The sequence below is a fragment of the Arvicola amphibius genome, chromosome 4 (genome assembly GCF_903992535.2).
Source record: "Arvicola amphibius chromosome 4, mArvAmp1.2, whole genome shotgun sequence".
Lineage (NCBI taxonomy): Eukaryota > Metazoa > Chordata > Mammalia > Rodentia > Cricetidae > Arvicola > Arvicola amphibius.
In genome coordinates, this window is record NC_052050.1 from 90,394,106 (window position 1) to 90,418,524 (window position 24,419).

The 24,419-nt window shown below is 46.0% G+C and overlaps 2 protein-coding genes across 5 annotated transcripts in view; one reads left to right on the forward strand and one right to left on the reverse strand.

Moving 5' to 3' along the window:
• The window catches only part of Ift140 (intraflagellar transport 140), a 93,806-nt gene extending 77,731 nt beyond the window's left edge, over positions 1–16,075 (reverse strand). Inside the window, exons 1-4 of one of the 2 annotated variants that reach the window (XM_038324714.1) lie at positions 15,580–16,075; positions 14,926–14,955; positions 13,561–13,738; positions 11,834–12,055 (exon numbers count right to left, since the gene is read on the reverse strand). In XM_038324714.1, coding sequence (XP_038180642.1) covers positions 11,834–12,055; positions 13,561–13,707 — 369 coding nt within the window. In that variant the 5' untranslated portion in view covers positions 13,708–13,738; positions 14,926–14,955; positions 15,580–16,075. Of the gene's footprint in view, positions 1–11,833; positions 12,056–13,560; positions 13,739–14,925; positions 14,956–15,193; positions 15,521–15,579 lie in introns of those variants that run through there. The other variant, XM_038324716.1, reaches the window with a different exon arrangement.
• Positions 16,076–16,647: 572 nt separating this feature from the next.
• The window catches only part of Cramp1 (cramped chromatin regulator homolog 1), a 61,648-nt gene continuing 53,876 nt past the window's right edge, over positions 16,648–24,419 (forward strand). For 2 of the 3 annotated variants that reach the window (XM_038324683.1, XM_038324685.1), the window contains exons 1-2: positions 18,081–18,164; positions 18,428–18,768. In XM_038324683.1, coding sequence (XP_038180611.1) covers positions 18,145–18,164; positions 18,428–18,768 — 361 coding nt within the window. In that variant the 5' untranslated portion in view covers positions 18,081–18,144. Of the gene's footprint in view, positions 16,927–18,080; positions 18,165–18,427; positions 18,769–24,419 lie in introns of those variants that run through there. The other variant, XM_038324684.1, reaches the window with a different exon arrangement.

Consider the following 24,419-nt stretch of genomic DNA (forward strand, 5'->3'; position numbering starts at 1 on the left):
CCAGGGGGAAAAGCACTTGTTTGGAATTAATGAGCTAATATTTATATCACCACCAACTAAGTCCACACTACTTTCTTCAGAATTCTTTAGTTTCCCTTACGATCCCTTTCCTGTCCCAGGAGCCTGCCTAGGATTCCACATGATATGAGCAGTCATGTCTTCTTAGGCTCCTGTGGGCCATGATTTCCCCGGTACTGCTCAGGTACAGGGCAGGGCACTGCTCTCCTGGGATTTACCTGACGTTTTCCCCATAGCTGGATGGGGGTTACAGGTTTGTTGGGGGAGGACCAGAGAAGCTGTTCCCTATTGGAAGGTCCCTACTGTGAACACAAGTGATCACTGTGATGTTGACCATGACACCTTGTAGAGGTCGTTCTTGCCCACTGTAAAGTGACTCTTTCTCCTCCCTTTCTATGCTATATTTCTGAGAAAGAAGGAGGAGTATGCATTTCTGGTTTAAGGGGTGGGAGTTAAGGATGAAGTACCTATATAAATTATTTGGTATTCTACAACATAAAAGATTTGTCTTTTTCCTATTATTTGTTTAGCAATAAGCAGACATTTATATCAGTATGAACTCTTATATATTTATTTCCTGCTTTGGTTATAATCTAAGTGCTGTTTATACTGTTGTTCAGAATTTCCTAGCTCTGGCCCCAGATTCGCGCGCACGTGTGTGTGTGTGTGTGTGTGTGTGTGCGCGCGCGCATGTGCGCGCGCTGTGGAACCAGTATATTCAATCTGGAAGTCATCAAAGGCTCAGATCAATTACACAAGGCCTATGTAGGTAAATTACATAGGGCCTAGGGGCCTACGTCACCCATGCAGTCTCATTAGTTGTTGGTTCGGTCTCTAGGCGCCCCTATGAGGCCAGGTTAGTTGGTTCTGTGGGTTTTCTTGTGCTGTCCTTGATTCTACTGTCTTCCACAATCCTTCCTCCCCTCTTCTGCAGGATTCCCCAAGGTCCACCTAATGCTTGGCTGTGGGTCTCTGCATCTGTTTCCATCAGTTGCTGGGTGAAGCCTCCCTGATGACAGTTGGGCTAGGCATCAATCTATGAGCATAACAGAATATCATTAATGAGTCCTCCACCTTTGTGTTATGAAGTAGCTTGACAATCTCCTGTGAAGTGGAATAATTCAGGATCCTTACACTTCGTCATTCTCATCTTGACAAAATGAAGAAAGAGCTAACCACACAGGTTACTCAGGCATATGAAACTCAGCTGTGAGCTGACTAAGTCCCTTGAGTCAGAATATTCAAGAAAAGAAATGTTTAATCCTTCTCAGAAAACCTAACATTGTGCTGGAACTAATTTAATTATGAACTAAAAGGGGAAGATAAGGTATAAAGAATGAGTGAACATCCCTCACTAGGCTTGATCCCGGCAACTTCTCCACTCTTGCACAAGTACTCTGTGTTTGCTCACCAAGGGAAGCAACAGAGAACAGCTGAAATCAGAAAAATATACTTAATCTGGGGCCAGCAGGTTGTCCCATTCATCTGGCAGGAGCCCAGCATTTCAAGAAGTCAGACCTTCGTTTTGTTCTCTAAGTCCAGACTTTGGGAAGGACACCGAGGCCACTTCACCCCAGCACCATTATGTGTACCAGCCGCTAGCATCTGAGGAGGAGGCTGTCCCTAGAAAGAAGTACCTCCAGGGATCTCACTAAATGCCCATGAGAAATCCTGTTGCTCTAGAAGAGCCTAGAATGCCACCATACAGGCCAGTGCCTCTTGCAGAGGTCAGTATGAGGGCTGACATGTGACAGCCAGTCTTTAATCAAGCTTTTGAGGAAGCTATTGGAGTGCAGCATACCAGACTGCCCTCCAGTGTGCAACAAGCAGTACAGTCCCCCACACAAATGGAGCCAGTGTTCCTTTGTGGTTATACTGTGTACAACTACACTGTATGAAATAAGGAAGAAGGACTAATGGAGGTGAGGAGATAGCAGGAGCACAGGGCATTCCTTAGGAATGCTAATCCTAGCCTGGCCTGGCTGTGGTGGTGCACACCTTTAATCCCAGCACTGGGGAGGCAGAGGCAGGCAGATCTCTGTGAGTTCAAGGTCAGCCTGGTCTACAAGAGCTAGGTGCCACAAAGGAGGCAGATGCAGCTCTAAGTTACTCTTTGCTCACATTTCTAGCTTAAGAGGAGGTCAGGAAGATCACTGCATCCACTCCAGTCTCTGGCAGCCAGCAGAAGCTGAATTGATAATCACAACAGGCCCTCTACCCTCTGACAGATGGGTGCATTTCTAACAGAGCTACACCCCAGTCCTACCTTGTCAACTCTAAGTGTGCCATACAGCCTTTGAGTAAGGAGATAAGTATCATATATAACAACTTAGTACCATCTCTGCAGTCCTTCTGTCAATTAGAATGCTCCAAGCTAGCAGCTTGTTGTAAAAAACTGGCGTATGCATCCAATAACTTCTTCCCCAAATCAGCAGTTCAGAAATCAGGGTATGTGTGAATGTTTAGAAACCCGTCTGGGCTGTCATCTGGGAGCTAATTAACTAAAATCAGAGATATGAATGGTCATAAGTAATAGCATATGCAGCCCTGCGTCTATTCCCAGGAGTCCTCACAGTGCTCAACTCCAGGAAAGCTAATATCTTTTCATGTTTTGTTTTCTTACTGTATAATATTTTTTTGTTTTTTTATTTATTAGATTTTTTAAAAATACCAATCCAAGTTCCCACACCCTCCTCCCCTCCCATTCCCTCCATACACCCTCCTACCTCACCCCCATCCAATCTTCAGAGATGGTAAGGCACGTTGCTTTGGGGAAGGTCCAAGGCGCCTGCCTTTGATTCTAGCACTAGGAGGCTGAGGCAGGCGGATCTCTGTGAGTTCAAGGACAGCTTGATCTACAAGAGCTAGTTCTGGGACATGCTCTAAAGCTACAGAGAAACTCTCTCTCAAAAAAAAAAAATTCTGCAGGCAGTGGTGGCACAGTCTTTAATCTCAGTATTAGGTAGGTAGAGGCAGACAGACCTCTGAGTTTGAGGCTAGCCTGATTTATAGGTGAATTCTAGTACAGCCAGGGCTACACAGAGAAACCCTGTCTCAAAAAAGCAAAAAAAAAGAAAAGACAGACAGAAAGAAAAAGAATTTCTGAACACTCTTCTTTCTTCATAAATGAGCAGAGTCAAGGAACAGTTTTATAACACCCTCTTCAAGTCATGTGTGATTATGTCTCATGCTGTCTTGGAACTGCATAATCTTCCTTGGAGGTTCAAATATGTTTTTTTTGACATTCATGTAATTGGAAAATCCTTTTCCTGTCTACAATAAAGGTGGTGTCATCCAGCGATCTGGGATATTGATGACTGAAGGGAGGGCGGCAAAGAGACTTCACAGGGGCTGAACTGTCCACTGGCCTAGAATGGAGAAACAGCCCTTGGGGAGTGTCTGGGGGTCAGGGTGAAGGGGTTCAAGAGAAGCTGCCCTTGGAGGTGCTAGGGAATGAGGGTGAAAGGATTCCGGAGAAACAGCCCTGGGAGTGTTTGGGTATCAGGGTGAAGGGATTCAGGAGAAACAACCCTTGGGGGTGCTTGGGATGAGGGTGAAGGTATTCACACTGAAAGACGGTCTTTGCCAAAGCTTGACTCACATTCCCCAGTCAGTTCAACCAGTTGTGAAGGAGTCTTTTCCTCTAGCATTTACCTATGCAGATATTACATATATGTTAAAGTTGTACAACTTGGTCTTCTTGTGGGACTCCTAACAGTGGGAGCAGGAGCTTTCTCTGACACTGTTGCCAGTTTTTGGGACCCTTTCTACGTACTGGATTGCCTCATCCAACCTTAATAGAAGAGAAGGTACCTAGTCTCACTGCAACTTGATATACCATGGTTGGCTGATATCCAAGGGAGGCCTGTCCTTTTCTAAAGAGAGACAGAGGAGGAGGAATGGGTGGGGAAGGGACTAGAAGAAGAGGGAGGGGAACTTTGATTGGAATATACAAATAAAAAATAAATAAACAAAAAGGTTTTTTTAAAAAGCAGGGGGAAGAACCCAATAAAATATGGGCAAATGAAACATTAGGTGCAGAGAGAGCCCAAATTGGAGATCTCCATTGGGTCCCTTCCCTCGGAGCTCAAGGAATCCCTCAAAATAGGGAGGAAGAATTGTAGGAGCCAGTGCAGTCAAGGATACCACAAGAACATGGCCCACAGAATCAACTAAGCAGGGTTCATAGGGGCTCACAGAACCCGAAGCAGCAATTGTAGAGCATGCATGGGTCTGAGCTAGGACCTCAGCAAATATGTTACGGTTGCTGGCTTGGTGTTCTTGCAGAACCACTACAGTGGGAGTGGGGATGTCTTGACTTTGGCTGTCCTTGGGACCCTTTTCCTCCTTCTGGATTGCCTCACCTAGCCCTGATATGACGGTTTGTGCTTAGTCTTATTGTATCTTATTATGCTGTGCTCAGTGGATATCCCTGGAAGGCCTGCTCTTTTCTGAAGGGAAAAGGAGAAATGACCTAAAGGAAAGGGGAAGAGGGGTAGAAGGACTAGGAGGAATGGAGGGAGGAGAAACTACAGTCTGGATTATTGTATGAGAGAACAAATTTAAAAAAGAAAAATGGGCAAATGATGTGAAGGAAAAAAGAAACAGAAATGATCCCTAGAAATGATGCTCATTCCCAAGAGCTAGAGAAATGGACTTTACAGAACTACTGAGAAACTACATATTTAACTTTCAAGAAAGTGCTTTTTTAAATTATCACATTCATTTATTTATTTACTGGGGTGGGGGCATGAGTGAGCCACACTGCACGTGTGGGACAACTGTGGGAGTTGATTCTCTCCTTCTAGCCTATGATAGGGATCAAACTCAGGTCATCAGGCTTGTCTGCAAGGGCCCTGACCCACTGCTGTGATGGAGGAGAGTTATCTGTCTATGTTACTTTCATTGGTTAATTAATAAAGAAAACTGCCTTGGCCCTTTAAGAGAACAGAAAATTAGGTAGGCGGAGTAGACAGAACAGAATGCTGGGTAGCAGGCAGTGGGGAGACGTTTCAGGCAGTCGCCATAGTGAGTCGCCATAGTGAGTTGCCATGCTTCTCCTCTCTGAGATGGACGCAGGTTAAGACCTCTCCTGGTAAGCCACCCCTCGTGGTGCTATGCAGATCACTAATATGGGTTAAAGGAAGATGTGAGAATTAGCCAATAAGAGGCTGAAACTATGGGCCAGGCAGTGTTTTAAAAGAATACAGTTTCCATGTAATTATTTTGGGTAAAGCTAGCCGGGTGGCGGGACGCAGCCCACCGTTCCTTCTACACTGCTGAGCCATCTCAATGACCCTCTTTATTTTGTTATTTTTCTCCTCTTCTTTCTTTCTTTTTCTAGTATTGGGGACTGAATTCAGGAACTGGCCCATGCTAGGCAAACACTCTACCACTGAACTAGACTTCCAGTTTAAGATATTACTGCTTTGTTGTTTGTTTTTTGAGACAGTCTCATGTCACAGGCTGGCCTTGAACTTGCTATGGAACTAAGGGTGCCCTTCAACTCTGATTCTCCTGCATCCATTTCAGAGTACTTAGATCATGTGCTATCCCGCTGAGTTTATATGATGCTGGTGATCAAACACAGGGTTTCATGCATGCTGGGTAAGTACTCTATCAATTGATATATATCCTCAGGCCCTGATGTGAGATAATCCTTCTGTGCACTGTGAATATGTATTGCTTTCATTGGTTGATAATAAAGCTTATTTGGCCTGTAGCAGGGTAAATAAGGCTAGGTGGGAAAATCAAACTGAAAATTCAGAGAGGAAGAAGGATGGAATCAGAGAGATGAACCAGCTGCCAGGGAAGCAAGATGCTAGAAAGTAAGGAAAGACACAAGCCATGTGGCAAAATATAGATTAATTGAAATGGGTTAATTTAAGTTGTAAGAGCTAGTTAGTAATAAGCCTAAGCTACAGGCCGATTATTTTGTAATTGATACACGCTTTTGTGTGATTATTTGGGACCAGGCATCCGGGACAAAAGAAAAGCTCTGCCTCTGTTTACAAGGCCCCAAGAGATACTACTTTTCAAAGCAAAGTTCTCATTCCAAGGTATTCTTTTTGTAGGGAAACACAATGCTATGAGCTACTTCAAATCCATAGAACATATTTTCACGAATACCTATCTAACCAATATCGGTAGGGCAAGGGGCAGGTCTTAGTGGTAAAACTCTTGCCTAGCATACACGAGACCCTGGATTTAATCTCTAGCACTCCAACAAAACAAAATAAACCTTACAATGGCATAAATCCTAGGTCCTTGTGGCTTCACTGGTCCATTTCTGTAACCTTTGTCTGTCTGTCAAAAGACTAGAAGCCACTGAAATGTTTATCAGACAGTTAAATAGTTATTTCATAGAATGAAAAACCTAATACAAGAGAACTGGGAAGATCTCTTCTTATCAAATAGAAAAATCTACAAGATACATAGTAAAGTGAAGAATGCAAAAGAACAGAGTGTGCATAGTACACTGCATTTAAAAATTAAGTTAATAAGAACTGTACCCTTGTTATATTCTCCAAAGGTGTTACCATACGCTAATACTAGGTCCCAGAACCTTTAAGAGATGGGATTATTGGAAAGAACTAAGTTAATGGAAGTCATGTCCTTGAAAGGGATACTAGATGTTGGCCCCTTTTCTCTTTGCTTCCCAGTAGCCATGAGAACAGATGTTTTCCACTATTCACACTTGCCTTGATGTAAATGTTACCACATGCCCAAGGCAACAAGGACAAGCAGCCATGGGTTAGAATCCCTGAAACTACAAGTGAAAATACACCTTTCTTTGTTACAAGTTGTTCATGTGGAGTATTTGCTACAGTGACAGAAACTGAGTAATAAAACCTTCAATGTGAAAGTCTTGGGGCTGGAGAGATGGCTCAGTGGTTAAGAGCATTGCCTGCTTTTCCAAAGGTTCTGAGTTCAATTCCCAGCAACCACATGGTGGCTCACAACCATCTGTAATGAGGTCTGGTGCCCTCTTCTGGCCTGCAGGCGTACATACAGATAGACTACTGTATACATAATAAATAAAAAAAGAAAGTCTTGTTCCAAATGTTTAACTTGAAAGTAATCATGAGGTTATGGTTAAACATTTAAACTGAGGGACATTTTGGAAAGCAGCTAGTCTGGACTCAAAATGTCATTATGAAAGACAAAAGGGTGAGGGAGGGATGGAGAATATTAGATCAGGGAATTGGTCTTAGCTAAAATACCAATGAGAATGACAACTAAATGTAATGTATGATCCTTGGCTAAACCCTGGATTAGGAAAAGATAGCTATAAAGGATGTTACTGTAACAAATGGCAAAATTTGGGGGACGGGTGTATATATTATGTGTATATGCATGTTCACATGTATGTGGGTATGTGTTACTTAAGTGTAGAGAGGCCTGAAGTTGATGTTGGATGTCTTCCTCAGTTGTCTTTCAATTTATTTAGCTTGCTGATTCCAGCTAATCTAGCTAATACTTGTTCTGCAACCTGAGTCCTGGGATTATAGCAGATTATACACCTGCCTGGCTTTTACATGGGTTCTAATGATCCAAATTCTCCTCCTTCCTCTCCTTCTCCTCCGTTTCCCTCTCTGTCTCCGTCTCCGTCTTCTTCTTTTTTTATTCCGAGACAGGCTCTCTCTGTCTAGCTCTGGCTGTCCTGGAAGACAGACCAGGCTGTAGACCAGGCTGACCTTAAACTCAGAGGTCTGCCTGACTCGGCCTCCCAAATGCTGGGATTAAAGGTGAGCACAACTGCCAGGCAACTGATGATCCAAATTCTGATCCTTATGTTTACATGGCAAGACCTTTATTTTCCCAGTCCAGATAAGAGAAATTTTAATATGTACTGCATATGGGGGAACAGTACTGTGTATAGTGTTCACTCCTGAATGTGACAGATGCTTAGCAGTGATGTAGGAGAGGTTTGAGAGTTTAGGTTCTAGATGCTTATATATTTATCTGGGAGGAATTTGCAAATATGCATGAAAAAGTGCACACAGAAAGATAAAAGGTAGACACGTGTCAACAACTGGTAACATCTATGCGAAGGGTAAACTCTAAGGCTCCTCTGGCATCATGTGGACACTGGCCTTGGTATTCGTAGAGTCCTTAGTAAGGGTGTTGCTAAGCTCTATGCGCGGAGAAGTCTTACAATCAGTGAATTTACAAATTATTTCTAGTGTCAAGTCCAGGAAAAAAAATCTAAGGGCCACATAAATATGTGAAATATTTGAAACTATTGTATTAACAAAGAAGTTATAGCCCAAATATACCAGCAGAATTTCCCGGAGTTGCTCACTGACATTTTTCACTTGAGGTACACACATACTAGTGATCGTATACCTTGTCTTGATGTCCAGTACCTTTCACAAGTCTTGCTGCAGTGTATAATTGACAAAGGCCAGTCAAAGAAACCCACCCTGACCCTGAAACCAGAGCCAGCGAAAGAAACATTGTAGCCCTGAATCCAGAGTCAGTCAAAGAAACCCACCCTGACCCTGAAACCAGAGCCAGTAAAAGAAATACACTCTGGCCCTGAAAATAGAACCAAAAGGCTAAAAAGAGACAGTCAAACAAACAGTTTGGCCCCAAAACCAGAGTCAAATCTTCCCCTGACCAACTGAACATGAAGCCAAACAATCACTGAGCAGGGAGCCAACCAAACCCTGAGCCTGAAATCTAGCATCCTGACCCTAAATCCAGAGCCAGTGAAAGAAATACTTTAGCCCTGAACCTAGAACCTAAGAAATACATCCTGACCCTGAAACCAGAGCCAAGGAAACATACTATGGCCCTAGAATCAGTTATAGAAATAGAGCCAAAGGGTATGAAAGGTCAGTGAAAGAAACACAGTTTGTCCTTGACACCAGAGCCAAATCTGCCCTGACCAGCTGAACACAAAAACAACCAATCCCTGAGCAGAAAAACTCTGCTCCTAAGAAGCCCATATAAGCCCCTCTGCCTGTGCAGTTGTTGGCTGTCCTTTCTCACTTTGGTAGAAGCAGTCACTCTTCTGGACTCCTCCTTCCCAAATAAATCTCTCTCTCTTTTTTTTTTTTAAAGTTTTGGTTAGCCAGGCAGTGGTGGCACATGCCTTTAATCCCAGCACTCGGGAGGCAGAGGCAGGCAGATCTCAGTGAATTCGAGGCCAGTCTGGTCTACAAGAGCTAGTTCTAGGACAGGCTCCAAAACTACAGAGAAACCCTGTCTCGAAAAACCAAAAAAAAAAAAAAAATAGTTTTGGTTGAAGATCTGCTTTGGCCAGCACATGGAGCAGAACCTTTGCTGGGAAGTTCTCTTAGGGAGGCTAAGCAGAAAAAGTAATAACTTGTTACTGGAGCCAGAGGAGATTGCCACATTTCTGTAGGGTTTCCCCTTTAGCAGAGTGAGACAGAAGTAGTAACATCTTGAGCCAGGGCTGAGAATAAATGGATACCTCTGCTGGGATACCCCCTTAAAGAGGGGGAAGATAGAGCAGAGCTCAGCTGTACCAGCTCTGTCGGAGAGGAGTAGGATTGCTACACCCTGCAAGAAGACCATCCCCCACAACACCCCAGTTTCAGGGATAGCCTAACTTCCCCCCAAGTTAGGGTACATTTCCCTCCACAGCTTCAAGTATAGCCTGACTTCCCAACAAGTCAGGGTACCTGTTGTATGATATTTTGTTTGGGTTATGACAAATAAAGTTTGCCTGGAGGTCAGAGGGCAGAGCTAGCCACTATTTAACCATAGAGACCAGGAGTGGTGGTGGCACACACCTTTAATTCCAGCACTTGGGAGGAGTTTAAGGCCACCTAGGGCTACTTGAGACTGAACCAGTCTAAAAGAGAAGCAGAACCAGGCAGTGGAGGCTCTGTTAATGCCAGCATTTGGGAGGCTCATGCCTTTGATCTCAGCACATGGGACGGTCATGCCTTTAATCCCAGCACTACAAAGATGGGGACAGGAATACAAGGTGGTCAGTGAGGACAAGATCTCGGCCCCCTATTCAGTCTGAGGATTTGTAGAGACAGGATCCTCCATTCAGTCTGAAGATTCATAGAGAAAGTATCTTCCCCCAGTCAGTCTAAGGATTTGTAGAGACAGGATGTCACCTATTTGGTCTAAGATTTCATAGAGGGAAGAAGTCTCATGGTTAGCTGTTCTGCTTCTCTGATATTTCAGCTTTTACCCCAATATCTGACTCCTGGTTTTATTTGATAAGACTAATTAGGTACCTTTCCCTCTATAGCTGTCCCTTTACAGCCTCAGGTGTTGCCTGACTTCCCAGCAAGTCAGGATATCTTTCCCTCCTGTGCTGAAATACTTGCACTGTATTCTTTTTCTCTTATGCTACCTAAGACTTGAAGTTTAGGGGTGTGTGATGGTTTGAATGAGAATGGCCCCCATAAGCTAATATGTTCGAATGCTTAGTCATCAGGGAATGGAACTGTATGAAGAGTATTAGAAGGATTTGGAGGTGTGGCCTTGTTGAAAGAAGTGGGTTTGGGGGGTGAGGATTGAGGCTTCAGAAGTACTGCTAGGCCCTGCAGATCAGGATGTAAAGCTCTCAGCTACTGTTTAACACCATACTTGTCTGCTTCCCACCATGATGATCATGGACTCTCTCTGAAACTGTGAGTTAATGTAATGTAACAGTTAATGTTTTATTTAATAAGAGTTGCCTCGCTCATGGCATCTCTTCACAATAGGACACTGACTAAGGTGGGGCATCACCATGATGGGACCCCTAGGGCTACTAGTAATGAGAACCTGAACTATTCTTTTAACTTCTCTAGAGGTCTGAGAAGCGTGTGCCTGAAGAAAGTGGAGAGATTGTAAGCAGCCATGTGTGCTGGAGGGTGGGCTATGGGGAACCAAGTGATGAATTATAGAATCTTTTCACTCTATATGGCTTTTCTAAGCTTTGAAACACGCCAACACATTACCTTTAGTTAAATGTGTACATTGTAAGGTATCTGCTGTACAACTGTGAATCGAATCAGGGTTTCTCAGCCTTGGAACATCATTCTTGTCACAGAGAATATCCTGTGCATTGTAGAGCATTGGGTAGCAGCATTAGCCTCTACCATAGGGCACACGAGAAGCCAGTGGAATCTTCTTCCTAAGTCTCCTGACACTGCAAAATGTTCCCTAGGTAAGGAGACCTGATTTAGACAAGTTAGACCACTGACTCTGGGTAGCTAAGAATGTTCATGGAAGATTTTGGAGTGCCACAAATGTGCTGGTATCTGGGATATTTGCTCCATCACCACAAATGCAATTTCCTAACAAGTTCATTAAAGAGTTATAGACATATCTTTGGCACATGATGGGATTTTATAATGAATAGTTGAATTCATGCTTCAGATACATATTTTTATAAAAAGAAAAAGAACAGAACACATAAAATTGGGAGGAACTAGGGTACTGGGGATAGGGACAGAAACGCAGGGGGAAAATGTAAGGTAGACTTGATCAAAACACATTATATGTACGTATGGCATTCTCTCCTCCCACCCCCTTCCAGAGACAGAGTTTTTCTGTGTAACAGTCCTGGCTTTCCTGGAACTTGATTTGTAGATCAGGCTGGCCTCAAATTCAGAGAGATTCACCTGCCTCTGCCTCCTGCATGCTTGGATAAAAGGTATGTGTCACCACTGCCTGGCTAACATTCTCAACTAGTAAAAAATGAGAAGAAAAAATCTGTAATCATGCCTGAAGAGACAAGTTGATTCTAGAAACCAAACATTTCAAATAATTTGGTCTTTAGCATCTTTTGGGTGCACCCCTATATGCATGGTGCGGATGGAGATTGTGCACTTCTCACCTTATCTCCAGATACCAGGCAGCTCCCGCTGGTACTCCAACTGAGGATGGCTATGTCAGTAGTATGTGACAGGGGCACTGTGTGCTGCTCCTTGTCTTGCTTATTAAACATTATCACTTCTCCAGTCTCCCAGCCAACAGCCAGGATAAGCCTTGTTGGGTGCCAGCACAGTGAAGTGACCCGGAAGGACTTCTCAATGTGGGTGTCAGGCACAGGCTCGCCCTATGTGAAACAAGAAGTAAAATCTCACATTGTAGATAGTGGCAGGAATATCAGGAACTGCCTGATCCACACAGTTCACATCAGCTACTTTAAGATCTGAAGAGCTTTTTAATATGAAGATATGATAGGTGGTCTCTTCCATGTGTGTTTGGGTGCACATGTGCATGTACACAAGCATAGCATGTGTCAAGACTAGAGGCTGTTGAGGACTGAAGAGATGGATCAGCAGGTAAGAGTTCATGCTGCTCTTCCAGAGGACCTGATCAGCTCCCAGCACCCAAGTCAGATGCTCCCAATCACCTCTAACTCCAGCTCCAGTAATCTGATATCTTCTAGCATCCAAGGGTACTGACACACACGTGCGCTCACAAACTCCACAAAATGAAAATAAAATCTTTTTAAACAATTACTTATAAGCCGAGTAGTGGTAGCACATGTCTTTAATCCCAGCACGTATGAGTTCAAGGTCAGCCTGGTCTACAGGGAGAATTCCAAAATCGTCAGGGATACACAGAGAAACCTTGTCTCAAAAACAAGAACAAAAAAATTACTTATTTTGTGTGTATCTGTGTATACACATGTGTGTGTCATGACGTGTGTTGAGGTAAGAGGACAGGGAGCAGTTCTTTATTTCCATCTTGTGGTTCCTGTAGACTAACTCAGGTGATCGGGCTAGGAAGCACCTTTACTCACTGAGTCATCTCGTCAGCTCTCCTTATTTGGAGATAGAGTCTCTCACGTGAACCTGGAGCTAACTGCTTTAGCTAGGCTGGCTGGTCAGCAAGATCCAGATCTTCTATATCTTGGCCTCTATAGCTGTGAGGAAAGGAGTTTCTCTTCTTTGGAGACACCCAGATTGGGGTAATTTGTTATAGCCACCACAGGAAACTAGTACAGCTTGAAAGGGTCAACATGGGGCTGGAAAGATGATTCAGTGGTGCAGGGCACTTACTGACCTTGCTAAATACCTGGTTCCTAGCAAGAACATGATGGCTCATGACCATCTATAACTCCAATTCCAGTGGATCCAGTGCCTTCTTCTGACCTTGAAGACATGCACTGGTGCATGTACATACACACAGGCAAAACGCATGCAGCAGCATCCCTCCCTCCTGCTGAGACACTGACCCCTGCTGGCCGCCATCCTGCCCTCTGTCCGCTGGCCTCCCATAGGGCAGCTTGGTGCTTGCAAACCTTCCAGGGCACAGGGCATACACATAAAATAAATAAATCTAAAAAAAATCCAAAGGGCCAACACAAAGAGTTGAAGAAGGCATGTACAGCACAGGGGATCAGGTTTAAGCATGCTCAGGAATCTACATGGCAGGGAAAAAGAACTGCCATACATGAGCGCTCAGATGGTGGGAATAATTTGGTCTTGAGGAAGAACTTCTGAGGAGAAATCTAGAGCAGCGTTACCCCGACTCCTGGTTTCTGTGCCTCAAGGAAAGAAAAGAGCAGAAGAGGTAGAAGCTGCTGAAGTCTAAGTAGCTCTGATGACTCACTTGTTCAAGGTAGATGTCTACATTGCCTCCAGCAGCCGGGCTTTCAGATGCTACTGCCAGGAATGGGTGGGTGGGGTGCCAGCTAATGTGAGAAGGAGATCTGGATGAATCTGGGGCTTTGATTCGGTGGTCGAAATACAGAGCCATGATGATGTATAGATCTGGTCAAGGGTGAAAGCTGCAGAGAGGGAAAAAACACCAAGAGCAACTACATATAAGGTTACAAAAGGGAAGCGAACCTACAAAGACACTTCGCACCCAAAAAATGTTCTTTAGACTAACGTGAGCAAGTTCGTTTGCTAGAGATCTCTATTAGGGAGAAACAGAAAATCAGATGCAAAGAATTGAACTTGGAGTGACCCACAGTGTGCTGGGAAGGAAGTAAAATTCAGTGCCATCAGAGAACTAGAAAGTTAATAAAAGCAAGTGAGCACTGAAACCAGGACTTTAAATAATTCTCATTGTAGAGACAATAAGCATGATTTCAATTTCTACAGATACTTTCAAAGAAAACTTTAAAACAAAATAAAAGCAAGCTGCTTATAAGAGAACACCTGTAGAGGGGGAACAGGAGAAAAACACTGTTCAGTTTTAGTAAAACCATAAATCTCAAGAATGTTGTCCAGCTACGACGTCCAGGTGGTAGCGGGCAGATGTCTCTTTTAGAAAGTCAGGATCACAAGGCTACAGTGACCCTGGAGAAGCTGAATCTGGACTGCGACATGGGCTTGAACAATGGCTCTGTGGTCAAGAGAGCACAGTGCTCTTCCAGACAACGTAACTACAAGTCCCAGCACTCACATCAGGCAGCTCACAACTGCCTGTAACTCCAGTTCCTCCGGGATCTGATGCCTTTGCTGGCGCACATGAGTACACATACACACATTAAAAATTAAAAAAGCCAAATATGATGGCACAAGCTTTTAATCCCAGCACTCAAGAAGAAGGGGCAGGAGGATCCCTATGTATTTGAATCGGTATTGTCTACATAGTGAGACCTTGCCTCAAAAAAAGAAAGAAGATTCTATTTTTTTTAAGCTTTTGGAACTAGCTCTTGTAGACCAGGATGGCCTCGAACTCACAGAGATCCGCCTGCCTCTGCCTCCCTAGTGCTGAGATTAAAGGTGTGCGCCACCACGACCCGGAGAAAATTCTGTTTTTAAAAATGGGGCTAGATGCCAGCTTCAATAACTCCATTTTTATACAACGTTTTAATCGTTCATTCTCTCTTTCGCTAGCACTCTAGTTTTCAAATGATTATCAGTCACATAACTAAAAGTTATTAAAGTAAACTTCAGGAGGAAGATGTTCACAATAAAATAATGAGAATTCGTTAATGGCTTTAGTTCAGGAACAAGAACTTACCCTTTCTTCTATAAAACAAGCTTCAAGAGTCTAGGACATAAAACAAGAAAAAAATTCATTTTCTCCAATCAACTGATGCTCGTTTTTATAGTCATTAATTGTTTTCAGGGATAACTGCCTCCACCAAACAAACAACTTTTCAGAAACAATCTGTTAGGCCCATTATGCCAAGGAGTCACACCAACAAAACTTAAAGAAAAGTTACTACTCTGAGACACTTTCAGGAACACAAGGATGGGTTCTAAAATAGACTTTCAGGGGTACTGACCTGTGGCCACCCTCTAGGCTAGAATAAGGTCACGGGCTGCCTCAGGTAAACATTACTGAAAAGGCTTGTAGTTCAAAACGGTCATGTGATCTTTGTAAGCCATCCGAAGGTTGACCAAGCTCAGATTTTGACTTTCTTATCTTCCCCCGACTTTGCACTAAATGCATCTAGAGGAATCCACGTGGCAAATCGAAAAATCAGCAGGAGGTCCTAGCATTGTGCAGGGAGGGATAACCCTCATGAAGCCAGCATAGATAGAGAAATCAAGAGGGTCCTGGCAAGTCACTTCGGGGCCCCAGCCAGATCCTAAACGGCCCTCCGTACTCCAACCCCAGACCCCTCTGCACCTCAGCAACAGGAATCTAACTTCGTCAGACTCCCTATACCTCCGTGTTGCCAGGACAACACCGCTCGACGAAAGCAGAAGCAGTTGAAGGAGAGAGCCGCGCCTCCGATGCTTCCCTAAACGACTGGCGGCTGGCCGCGGAAAGAGCCTAAAACAGTCGGTACCACCGGGCGCAGCTCCGAATCTCGGGCCCGCCTCAGGTTCACAGTTTGGGCTGCCTGTTGATGTATGGACCAGAACGATTTGCTACTCACGGCAGGCTGCGCTAAGTTTTCTGTTATTTTCTCCTTGGATTCATCCTTTCCACCCCACTACGGAGGCCATTAGCCGGCACCTCGCGGAGCTTTGCTGCATCTCCTAGGATGGGAGGACGCAGCTCGAGAGTTTCTCTGGGACGTTCTGAGTACTGGACTCCGCCCCCAAGTGTGGCGCGTTGACGTCTCGGGAGACAGCTGCAAGCCGGTACTCGGCAGAACCTCGCAACTAGGAAAGGGGTTCCCTGGGCGACCGTGCGCACTTCAGCCAGTGTTAGCCAACGGCGGGTGTCGCCGGAGAGCAGGCGCAGTAGCACGGTCCACGCAAATGAGCGAAGGGGATAACCAGAGGCGGGGACCTCCCCTGAACTGGGATACTCATTTTCAAACGCCACTTGCTTGAGCAATAGAATTTTTTAATATCATTTCCTTATCTCTTCAAAAGGGACAAGTGTCAGTGGGGTATGCTATGATATGTTTATGGCCCTAAACCTGTTTTCCTAGTGCCTTATCCCCACCCGAGTTCGCGCGCGTTTCGAGACGCCCCGCCGAGGCGGTGATTTCTTCTCATGCATCCGTCAACACAGCCACAGCCAATCACAGTCCGGCCGTTGAGCCTATTGGCTGTCGGTTCGCCAACCCGAAGGGACGCACGGTCCGTAAGTGCGCGAGGTTGCCGTCACAACACGCCCCACGTTGCAGGCCCGCCCCGGTAGACCCTGCGCGCGCGCGCACGCAGCCGCTGCTGACCAATGGCAACACAGCTGGTTGGGCGCGCCCGCAGAAAAGCTGGACGTGCTCGTCTTTTTGCAAGACGTCCGCCCCGCCCCGCTCCGGCGCTGACTTCAGGTCCCCGGCGGCCGCCGTAGCCGGAACTGTTTAGAGCGCGGCGGCCCGGGTGTGGGAGGGCGAGCGGCGGCAGCACCGGCGCCCTCAGCCCTGTCAGCCGCACTCCGGTCCACGGAAAGGACGTGCGAAGGGAACGGTGCTCGGCGACCGCATCCAACACACGACCACCAGCCCGGCGTCGCGGCCTCGCCGCAGCCGGAGCTGCCCGGCCCGGTTCGTTCTGCGGGCGCCCGCGGAGGCCCGGGATCCGGGATCCAGGCTGCCGGGAGGCGTGGATGAAAAAGGTGACCGCAGGCTGCACTCGGGTGCCTACGGGATCCGCGGAGGGGCTGTGGTATTGGCGGGCTGTGCTGCGTGCAGCCAGCGGTCAACTCCCCGGGACGGTTTGAGCTTCTCCCACCCGGAATGGGACAAAGGGTGTGGAACCTGGTTGAGGCCCGCAGTGCCCGTGCCTCCCACGGTCAGGAAGTGACGGGTTTAGTTGACGGACTCCTATGGAGTCCACCGCTACTGGGGAACGACCGGAATGCGCCTGGGGACGCGGCCTGGCGCGCAGGCGAGTGGGTCCTGTTGGACTGACGCGTTTTGCTCGGTGGCGTTGGAACGGCTGGTTCTGGGAATGGGTTTCACTCCCTAGCGCAATGACAGGGTTCTAGGCACCTGGGTGAGGTGCTTAAAAGTGAATATGTTCCAAGAGAAGTCCTGTGTGTGAAATCCCTTAGCGTGGGTATGTGGTTGTGTGCCAGAGTTTTCTTAAGCCAGTATTAGATCAGATCCAAATAGGAAAATGCACACCGTTTGTTGCAGCACCATTTTGTGGTGTTACTTGGAGTTTTATGTCCCGGTCTCTACCCTCAATCTGTTTCCTTCTTAGCGTTGGTGCCTTGCTCTGTCTAGTTTTCTTATTAAATGGGAATGTTTTCAGCAGTTACGTTGAGCCTAGTGTCGCGTCTGCTGAAGAACGCAATGTCTCTCTTTCCTGCTTCATCACGTACACAGCCTGTACCTAAGATGTTGGAATGTACCTGATCCTTAGTTTATTCTGAGTGTAACTTCTCCAGGCTGCAGATAATTGTTATTTTGTTTACCGATATTTTTTATGACAGTGGCAGAAGTTAGCACAAGAATTTTTTTGTTTTCAGCATTGTTTACATAGTTTAGTTCCGATTCTTGAAATCCGACTGGAACATAATAGTGTATGCTGTCACTTTTCCGGTGTTCCCTAACCTGTTCCGTGCAACAGGCTTTGTTGCACGAGCGTTGTAGTCGGTCCATCTCCCGTCTCCTGTCTGGGAAGGTTCCCGGAGTGCAGAGCCTCTCTCTTGCTTGCCAGCTTCGGAGGGAGCGGCAGCTTTGGCCCGTGGAGCTCTGGGGGCTCCGAGGGCAGCGCGGGCCGTTGCACTAGGCAGGTGCGCGGCACGATCGCGCGCGTCTCCTGCGAGCAGAGGGGAGGCCAGGGGGCCACGGGCGGTGCGGGGAGCGAGGCGGGCCCAGGTTGGGCCATGAGCTGCGGCGCCGAGGGGTAGGTGGCGGGACAGCGGCTCCTACAGCGCTGAGGCCAGGCCTTGCCGCCGAGCCTTCCACGACTCTGGGCCGTGTCGGCCAGCCTGGGTTGGGGGCATCCAAGGGCGGGGCGGGGTCCCGGTCCGGTCGGACTCAGTACTGTGCGGGCCCTCGGGCGGGCGGCGGGCGGCGCTGGAACAAACAACGGCCGCCATGTTGGGAGGCCGGCGGTAAACTTCTGCCCGTCGCCCTCCTCACCGCTCCTCGCCTCTCCCGCCGCAGGATGACAGTGAAGTTGGGCGACGCCGGCAGCGGGGAGGAAGGGCTCAAGAAGCTGGGCAAGCGGACGGCTGATGAGGAGTCGCTGGACGGAGAGGGGCCCGGCGGCGCGGACGCGGCGGAGGACAGCAGCAGCACAAAGAGGGACGGGCAGACCCCTCGGGCCGCCGGAGCCCCAGCACCACCCAGAGGGTTACCAGCGCCGTCCCCACCGCAGGGTAGTCCCCAAGACCAGCACCACTTCCTCAGGTCCAGCGTGCGACCACAGAGCAAGAGGCCCAGGAAGGACGCGCCCTGCGCTGTGGGTAGTGGTGGTGCCAGCGGTTCCGGGCCGCGCGGAAAAGGTAGGGACCCTATCCTTTGGCGGGTGGCAAGACCTCCTAGGGTGGCACTTGCAGGGGCACGTGTCCCCTCTACTTCTTCGAGTCTGTTACTTTTCTCTTTACACCAGGACAAGGGGCAGTGATTGTCCTTTCTCTGGGCAAGAGAAATAGATTCCCAAAGGGTCCCTGACGGCTTTCCATGGATAGCCATTTTAAATTACGCACAATAGCTCAAGACGAGGCAGAGAAAGTACTTGCTCTCTTTTAACACCTCAAGTGGTGGAAATGTAACAAAGGAACGGGCTTTTGAAATTTATGGGCCAGGGAGGTTGTTGATGAGAAATTTTAAAAGTACAGTTAGTGATGGCAGAGACTGGGTTTGGCTCATTGTCCTCCATCAAAGAGTTCCTGGCTTGAAAGTATGAAGAACACAAAAATGCGACCCTCAGAGTTTCAACTGAGGTATACTTGGTGTCACAGAAAGGATCTCCACTTGATGAAATCAACAGTGTCCTATCAGGAGGCAGCCCACGGTGCTGTCCTTGTGTTGGGACTGTAACTGCTTTTCTGAGGCCTCTTAAAGAAGTAATTTTTTAAAAGTCCCATTTTGGTTCTTCACATGCCAGTATTTCCTGATCTGCTTTTGTTTATTTGTATTTCAGCATCATGGTTTCTATTAGCTATGCAGGCAATTGGCTCTTGCACTCATTTCTGACCAAGTTTGCCCTTTTCTCCCCTCCCCCCCCTTTTTTTTTAAAGACTAGATCTGTTAGGTAGCCCAGGTTGGCCTGGAATTTACTAAGTAGCCTTAGGCTGACCTTCAGCGCTTAGCAGTCTTTCTGCCTCAGCTTCCTGAGTGCTAAGATAACAAGCCTAAACTGATCTGTGTGACTTTTTCAAAAATACAAATGGAATATCAGTTTCCAATGTGTTCTCTAAACTTACAGCCAGGCATGGAGGCACACACCTTTAAGCATTTGGGGGGGCAGAGGTGGGTTGATCTCTGAGAGTACAAGACCTACTTGATTTACAGAACAAGGTCTTGGCCACCTATGGCTCCATAGTGAGACCCTGTATTTAAAAAACAAAACCCAGCTGGGTGGTGGCGCATACCTTTAATCCTAGCGCTCCTGAGGCAAGAGGCCTGCGGATTTCTGTGAGTTTGAGGCGACCCTGGTCAACAGAGTAAGTTCCAGGGCAGACTCCAAAGCTACGAGAAACCCTGTCTCCAAAAACCAAACCAAAACACTCATTTATAGCACTTGAACTATTATAGTTTATTTTGTTGTTGTTATTGTTTCTTTGGGAAGTATTGATAGAAATTACCACGATGATCCTGGTAGTTTTAAAGAGGAAATGTTTGAAGAGCTAAGAGAGAAGTTGCGTTGAGGATCTGACCCAAATGTGCTCCATTAAACTCTTTCTGCCTTGTCCTCCTCTGGAAGGCTGGCCTTCAGATTCATGGCCATACCACAGGATAAAGCCTTTTGAAGTGAGTATGCTTACTTAAACATCTGAGCTCGAGGTAACTTTGTATGCTTCCAAAACTAAAAGTTGCCTCACATAAGTTTGTTTTGATGTTAGAAGAACATGAGTTTACATAGCTTAATTGTTTTTTTTGTAAAACTACTTTTCACTAGAAGATACAGGTGTGCTTAAGCTTCTTGGGTCTATGTTAAGCTTTTATGTTCTTCGGGTGCTTTTGGTGATGGTATTTCAGAAAACCTACTTATATCACGTTCTTGCCCTCTCAGTTCTCTATTTGTTCAGATTTGCTTTTCTGTCAGAGATGTACCCACTTAAGAAAAAAGGAACGATGGCAATCATTGGTGCCTCTTGAAGTTTGACTGCTGGGAAGAAATATGTTGGTGTAAGCGCCCTTACTTATGTATAGCTATGTACGTAGCTGTATGTAGAAGAGGTGCCAAAACTGGCACCCGGTGGATGGGAACTGTGAAGTGACAAAAGGAGGCTTGCTTTTGTTTGCATGGTGGAAGAGGCTTCCTGGTTAACTTGTCCCTTACATCATTGGTGCTTCTGGTTCTGATTCTTGTCCACGATGTGGCTTATCATAGAGTAAGCTATAGCCATGCTTCTAGGAGGGAAGTGAGAATCTGTTTCTTTTGACAACTTTTTTGGCAGTGCCTGCCTGTCTGCTGAGTCCTCTTGGTAGTTGTCATCCACTCATGGGCTGCACAGACTCTTTGGATGTACTTCATCATGCTCTGGTCATCTCCATTCTGGCTTTGGAGAAACCTTTGCTCATCATCACCTCAGTCCACTCCAGGAGGAGTCAGGAGGAGTCAGGTGTGACCACATGCCCATTCATGTTGTGTAGCCAACCCTTGGAAATGGTTCTCTGGAGGAACATTTCTCTTCTGCCCTGGAAATCTCCACTGTGGCTGCTCAGCATGGGTCACTAGGAAGGGAGGAATGCCTGCAATTTTAGTCTCACTTGGAAAAAAACATGACTTACATATGTGCTAAAGCAGTGGCGGTTCCTTTGCTTGTTGGCTTCCCATCTTTCCAAGTCTCATCTTAATGGGTATTTGGAAGGAAGGACTTATGGAGAAGATGGAGGTTCTCCTTGTCTGCTTTTCTGTACATAGCTCTGCTTTCTTTCTCTGAGGACATAAGAGTAGATTCTTTGACTTGAATGAAAAAAAATTTTATAGTATGTTTGTTTGTTCTTAATGATAATGGGAGAGAAGACTTAGTGCCCCCATGACAGGCATTTTCATTTCTGTAACTTTTTTGAAGGGCTATAGAAGCTGGTTTATTGTTTCTGTACTGAATTCAAGCTAGAGCAGAAATAGCAGATCTGCTTGATTCTTCCAGCCCTGACACACTGTCGGGAGACTCAAAGACCCTTCTGTGACTGAAACCCCCAGAGTTACTGAGACTGTTCCTAAGAACCTAGGCTGGGACCTAGAGCCCTCTGTTCTCCCTTGTTTGGCCAGTTCACATACTGGAGCACTACTCAGCAACAGCAAAATAGTGCATCTCTCTGAGCCTCGGTTTCCTACCTTTAAAAAAAGAAAAAAATGGAGAGATGGCTCTGCAGTAAAGAGAACTGACAAGTGCTCATGGTGTCCAGCACCCTATGGTGGCCAACAGCTATCTCTAACTGTAGTTCCAGGGGATCTGATGCCCTCTTCCAGCCTCTGTGTACACTGCATGTATACAGTACACAGACATACATGCAGACAAAACACCCATACACATAAAATACATTTTTTTAAGAAGGTGTGTTTAAAAGATGCCTTCTAAACTTTGCAGCTCTTGCAGTCCGTTTTCCACTTTGGAAAGAGGTTTGAACTAGCAGTCCAGGGCTCAGCTTCCACTACAGAACTCTTAGATGCCTGGTCTGTGTGTGTAGGAGGGCAGAAGTAAGTCATAATGCCTGAACTGTGGATTTCCTTTTTAGTAGTCAGGTGTGCTTATGGCTGAGACCTGTACTTACCATCTTACCCTTATAGAAGGGACTTGGAGCTCATCCGTTCTCAAGAGAACTTTCTGCAAGATAGGCTTGCTGAAATCTACATGTAGTTCTAGATCAGGTGAACTGCTTAGCTTTTGCCTTTAGGATTGCTTGAGCAGGAAACAGCCAGAACATTACCTTCCTCCATGTAGGTGGGGATGGGTTGAGGGCCTGGTGCTTTTTCACTGCTTTGTAGCTACTTTCAAGGCTTGTCACCAGGCGTTGTGCCCAGCATTCACTTGCTGATGGGCTACAGTGGCATGTACCGTGAGGCCTCTGTGTTCACACTGTCCAGAGGAGAGGTCAGCGCAACTAAAGACTGAAGGATAGAGCACTGTGGTTCCTCTACCCAGTCTAGTTAAATGAGAATGAGGTAGAGCCCATTGTAGTTATGCATGGGCAGTAACATCAAGCAATGCCAAGCACATTGAGGCCCAGGCAGAAGAGGAAGAAGGAGACTCTGTCTTGCTTTCAGCCACACCCTCTGTGATAATCTAGTACAATGGAAGACAGCCTGAACATGTGATCCCTATTTCTGACATAGACCACACCTGTTCTCAATGTGTAAGAAGAGCCAGGGTGCACAATCCTTAGACTTCTTGTGATGACACCAAGGCAGACAGCAAACTATCAAAACTGTGTAATTTTATTTCTGACACAGGGGCTTACTCTAGCTCAGGCTGGCTTTGAATTCACAAAGGGCCTGCTGCCGCAGCTCTCATGTGCAAGTAATTACTCAGAGGTTCGTGATAAATCATACAGTTCAAAGAAGTTGTTAAGTAGGTAAGGTAACATTTGCTACTGTGTTGAAGGCTCACTACATAACTCTGGCTGGCCTTGAATTTGCATTGTAGACAAATTGGCCTAGAACTCACAGAAATCTACCTCCAGCCTCTGTCTACTGAGTGCTGGGATTAAAGGCATGCACTACTACACTTAACTCATTTCCTTTTAAGGTTGAAATTAATGTAGTTTCCATGGTGTCTACTTTTGTAGGATTGTCTTTTGCTAGTAAAGAGTGCTTTAGCATCTTGATATTTGTGCCTTATTTTGGAGTGTATAGAAACTATTTCAGATAGCAAAGTCACAAATTGAAAAATTGATGTTGTCATATATGGTATATAGAAGGCTTTTGTTAGGCTGAATAACTGTGATGATCTTAGTACTAAAGAATAATATAAAAACCACCTAAAAACATTTGTTTGTAGTTCCATAGGGATAAAAGGTTTTGACTGTAGAAGACAATGAGAAAAATTCCTATAGTAGTCCATAAGGAGGACTTATGTTTTTATAGAAACAATGGGATTTTAGTTGTGTTTTCTTTCTTTGTGGGAGGGATGGAAGGACCTTTGAGGTTGACACTGAGCCTTGCAGGTGTGAGGACAAGATCTCTGCCAAAGTGATAAATGAGTAACCCAGGGATGAGAACTGAGGTTCTAAGTCAGGGTGTGAAGGAGGGCATTTTAGAGTCTGGTCACCTTGGAAAGGTCTCATGTAACAGTTGGAGCATACAGATGGCATCTTTGGGGACTTGTTGAATGCCAGAGTTGAGAGGGATCCTCATTTGTTTATTGAACACTTTTCATCTGAATCAAACAGCGTCTTTGAATGAGAGTTGATGATGGGGCTGGGCCAGTGGTAAGTGTTTGGGTTCGTCCCTTGAGATGGCAATCACTGAGTACTGGCTACTTCTGAAGAGTTCCTTCTGGGTGACCTTGGTAGGGATGGTACCTCTTAGACACCTCTGCGACTCTACAAACAAAGCTGCGTGAACTAGCTTCTGATGTGAATGTCCTATGCCAGCATCACATAGCATCTGAGATTCCCTTCATGAACTCTTGCCTTATGTCTTGACTGTGTATATTGTAAACTGAAGTGGCCTTGTTGAGCCTTGGTGGTATGTAGCATCCTTGGCTCCTGTGAAATGTCTCTGTCCTCTATGCTGCAAACAGACCATAGGGATACTTTTCTGTTCTGGAATCGAGAGTGGACAAACCTGTAGATGATTCTGAAACAGCGTTCTGAGAACAGACTAAATGACCAGGCCAATCACTGCATCTGTTGACTTAGCTGGTTGCCTGCCGCTCTGGAGTTAATGTTTTTAGTTCACAGAAGAAAACTCACAAACCACAGAGAGAGACAGTGAATTAATGTTCTTTTAAAACATGGCAGATTATGTCAGGTGGTGGTG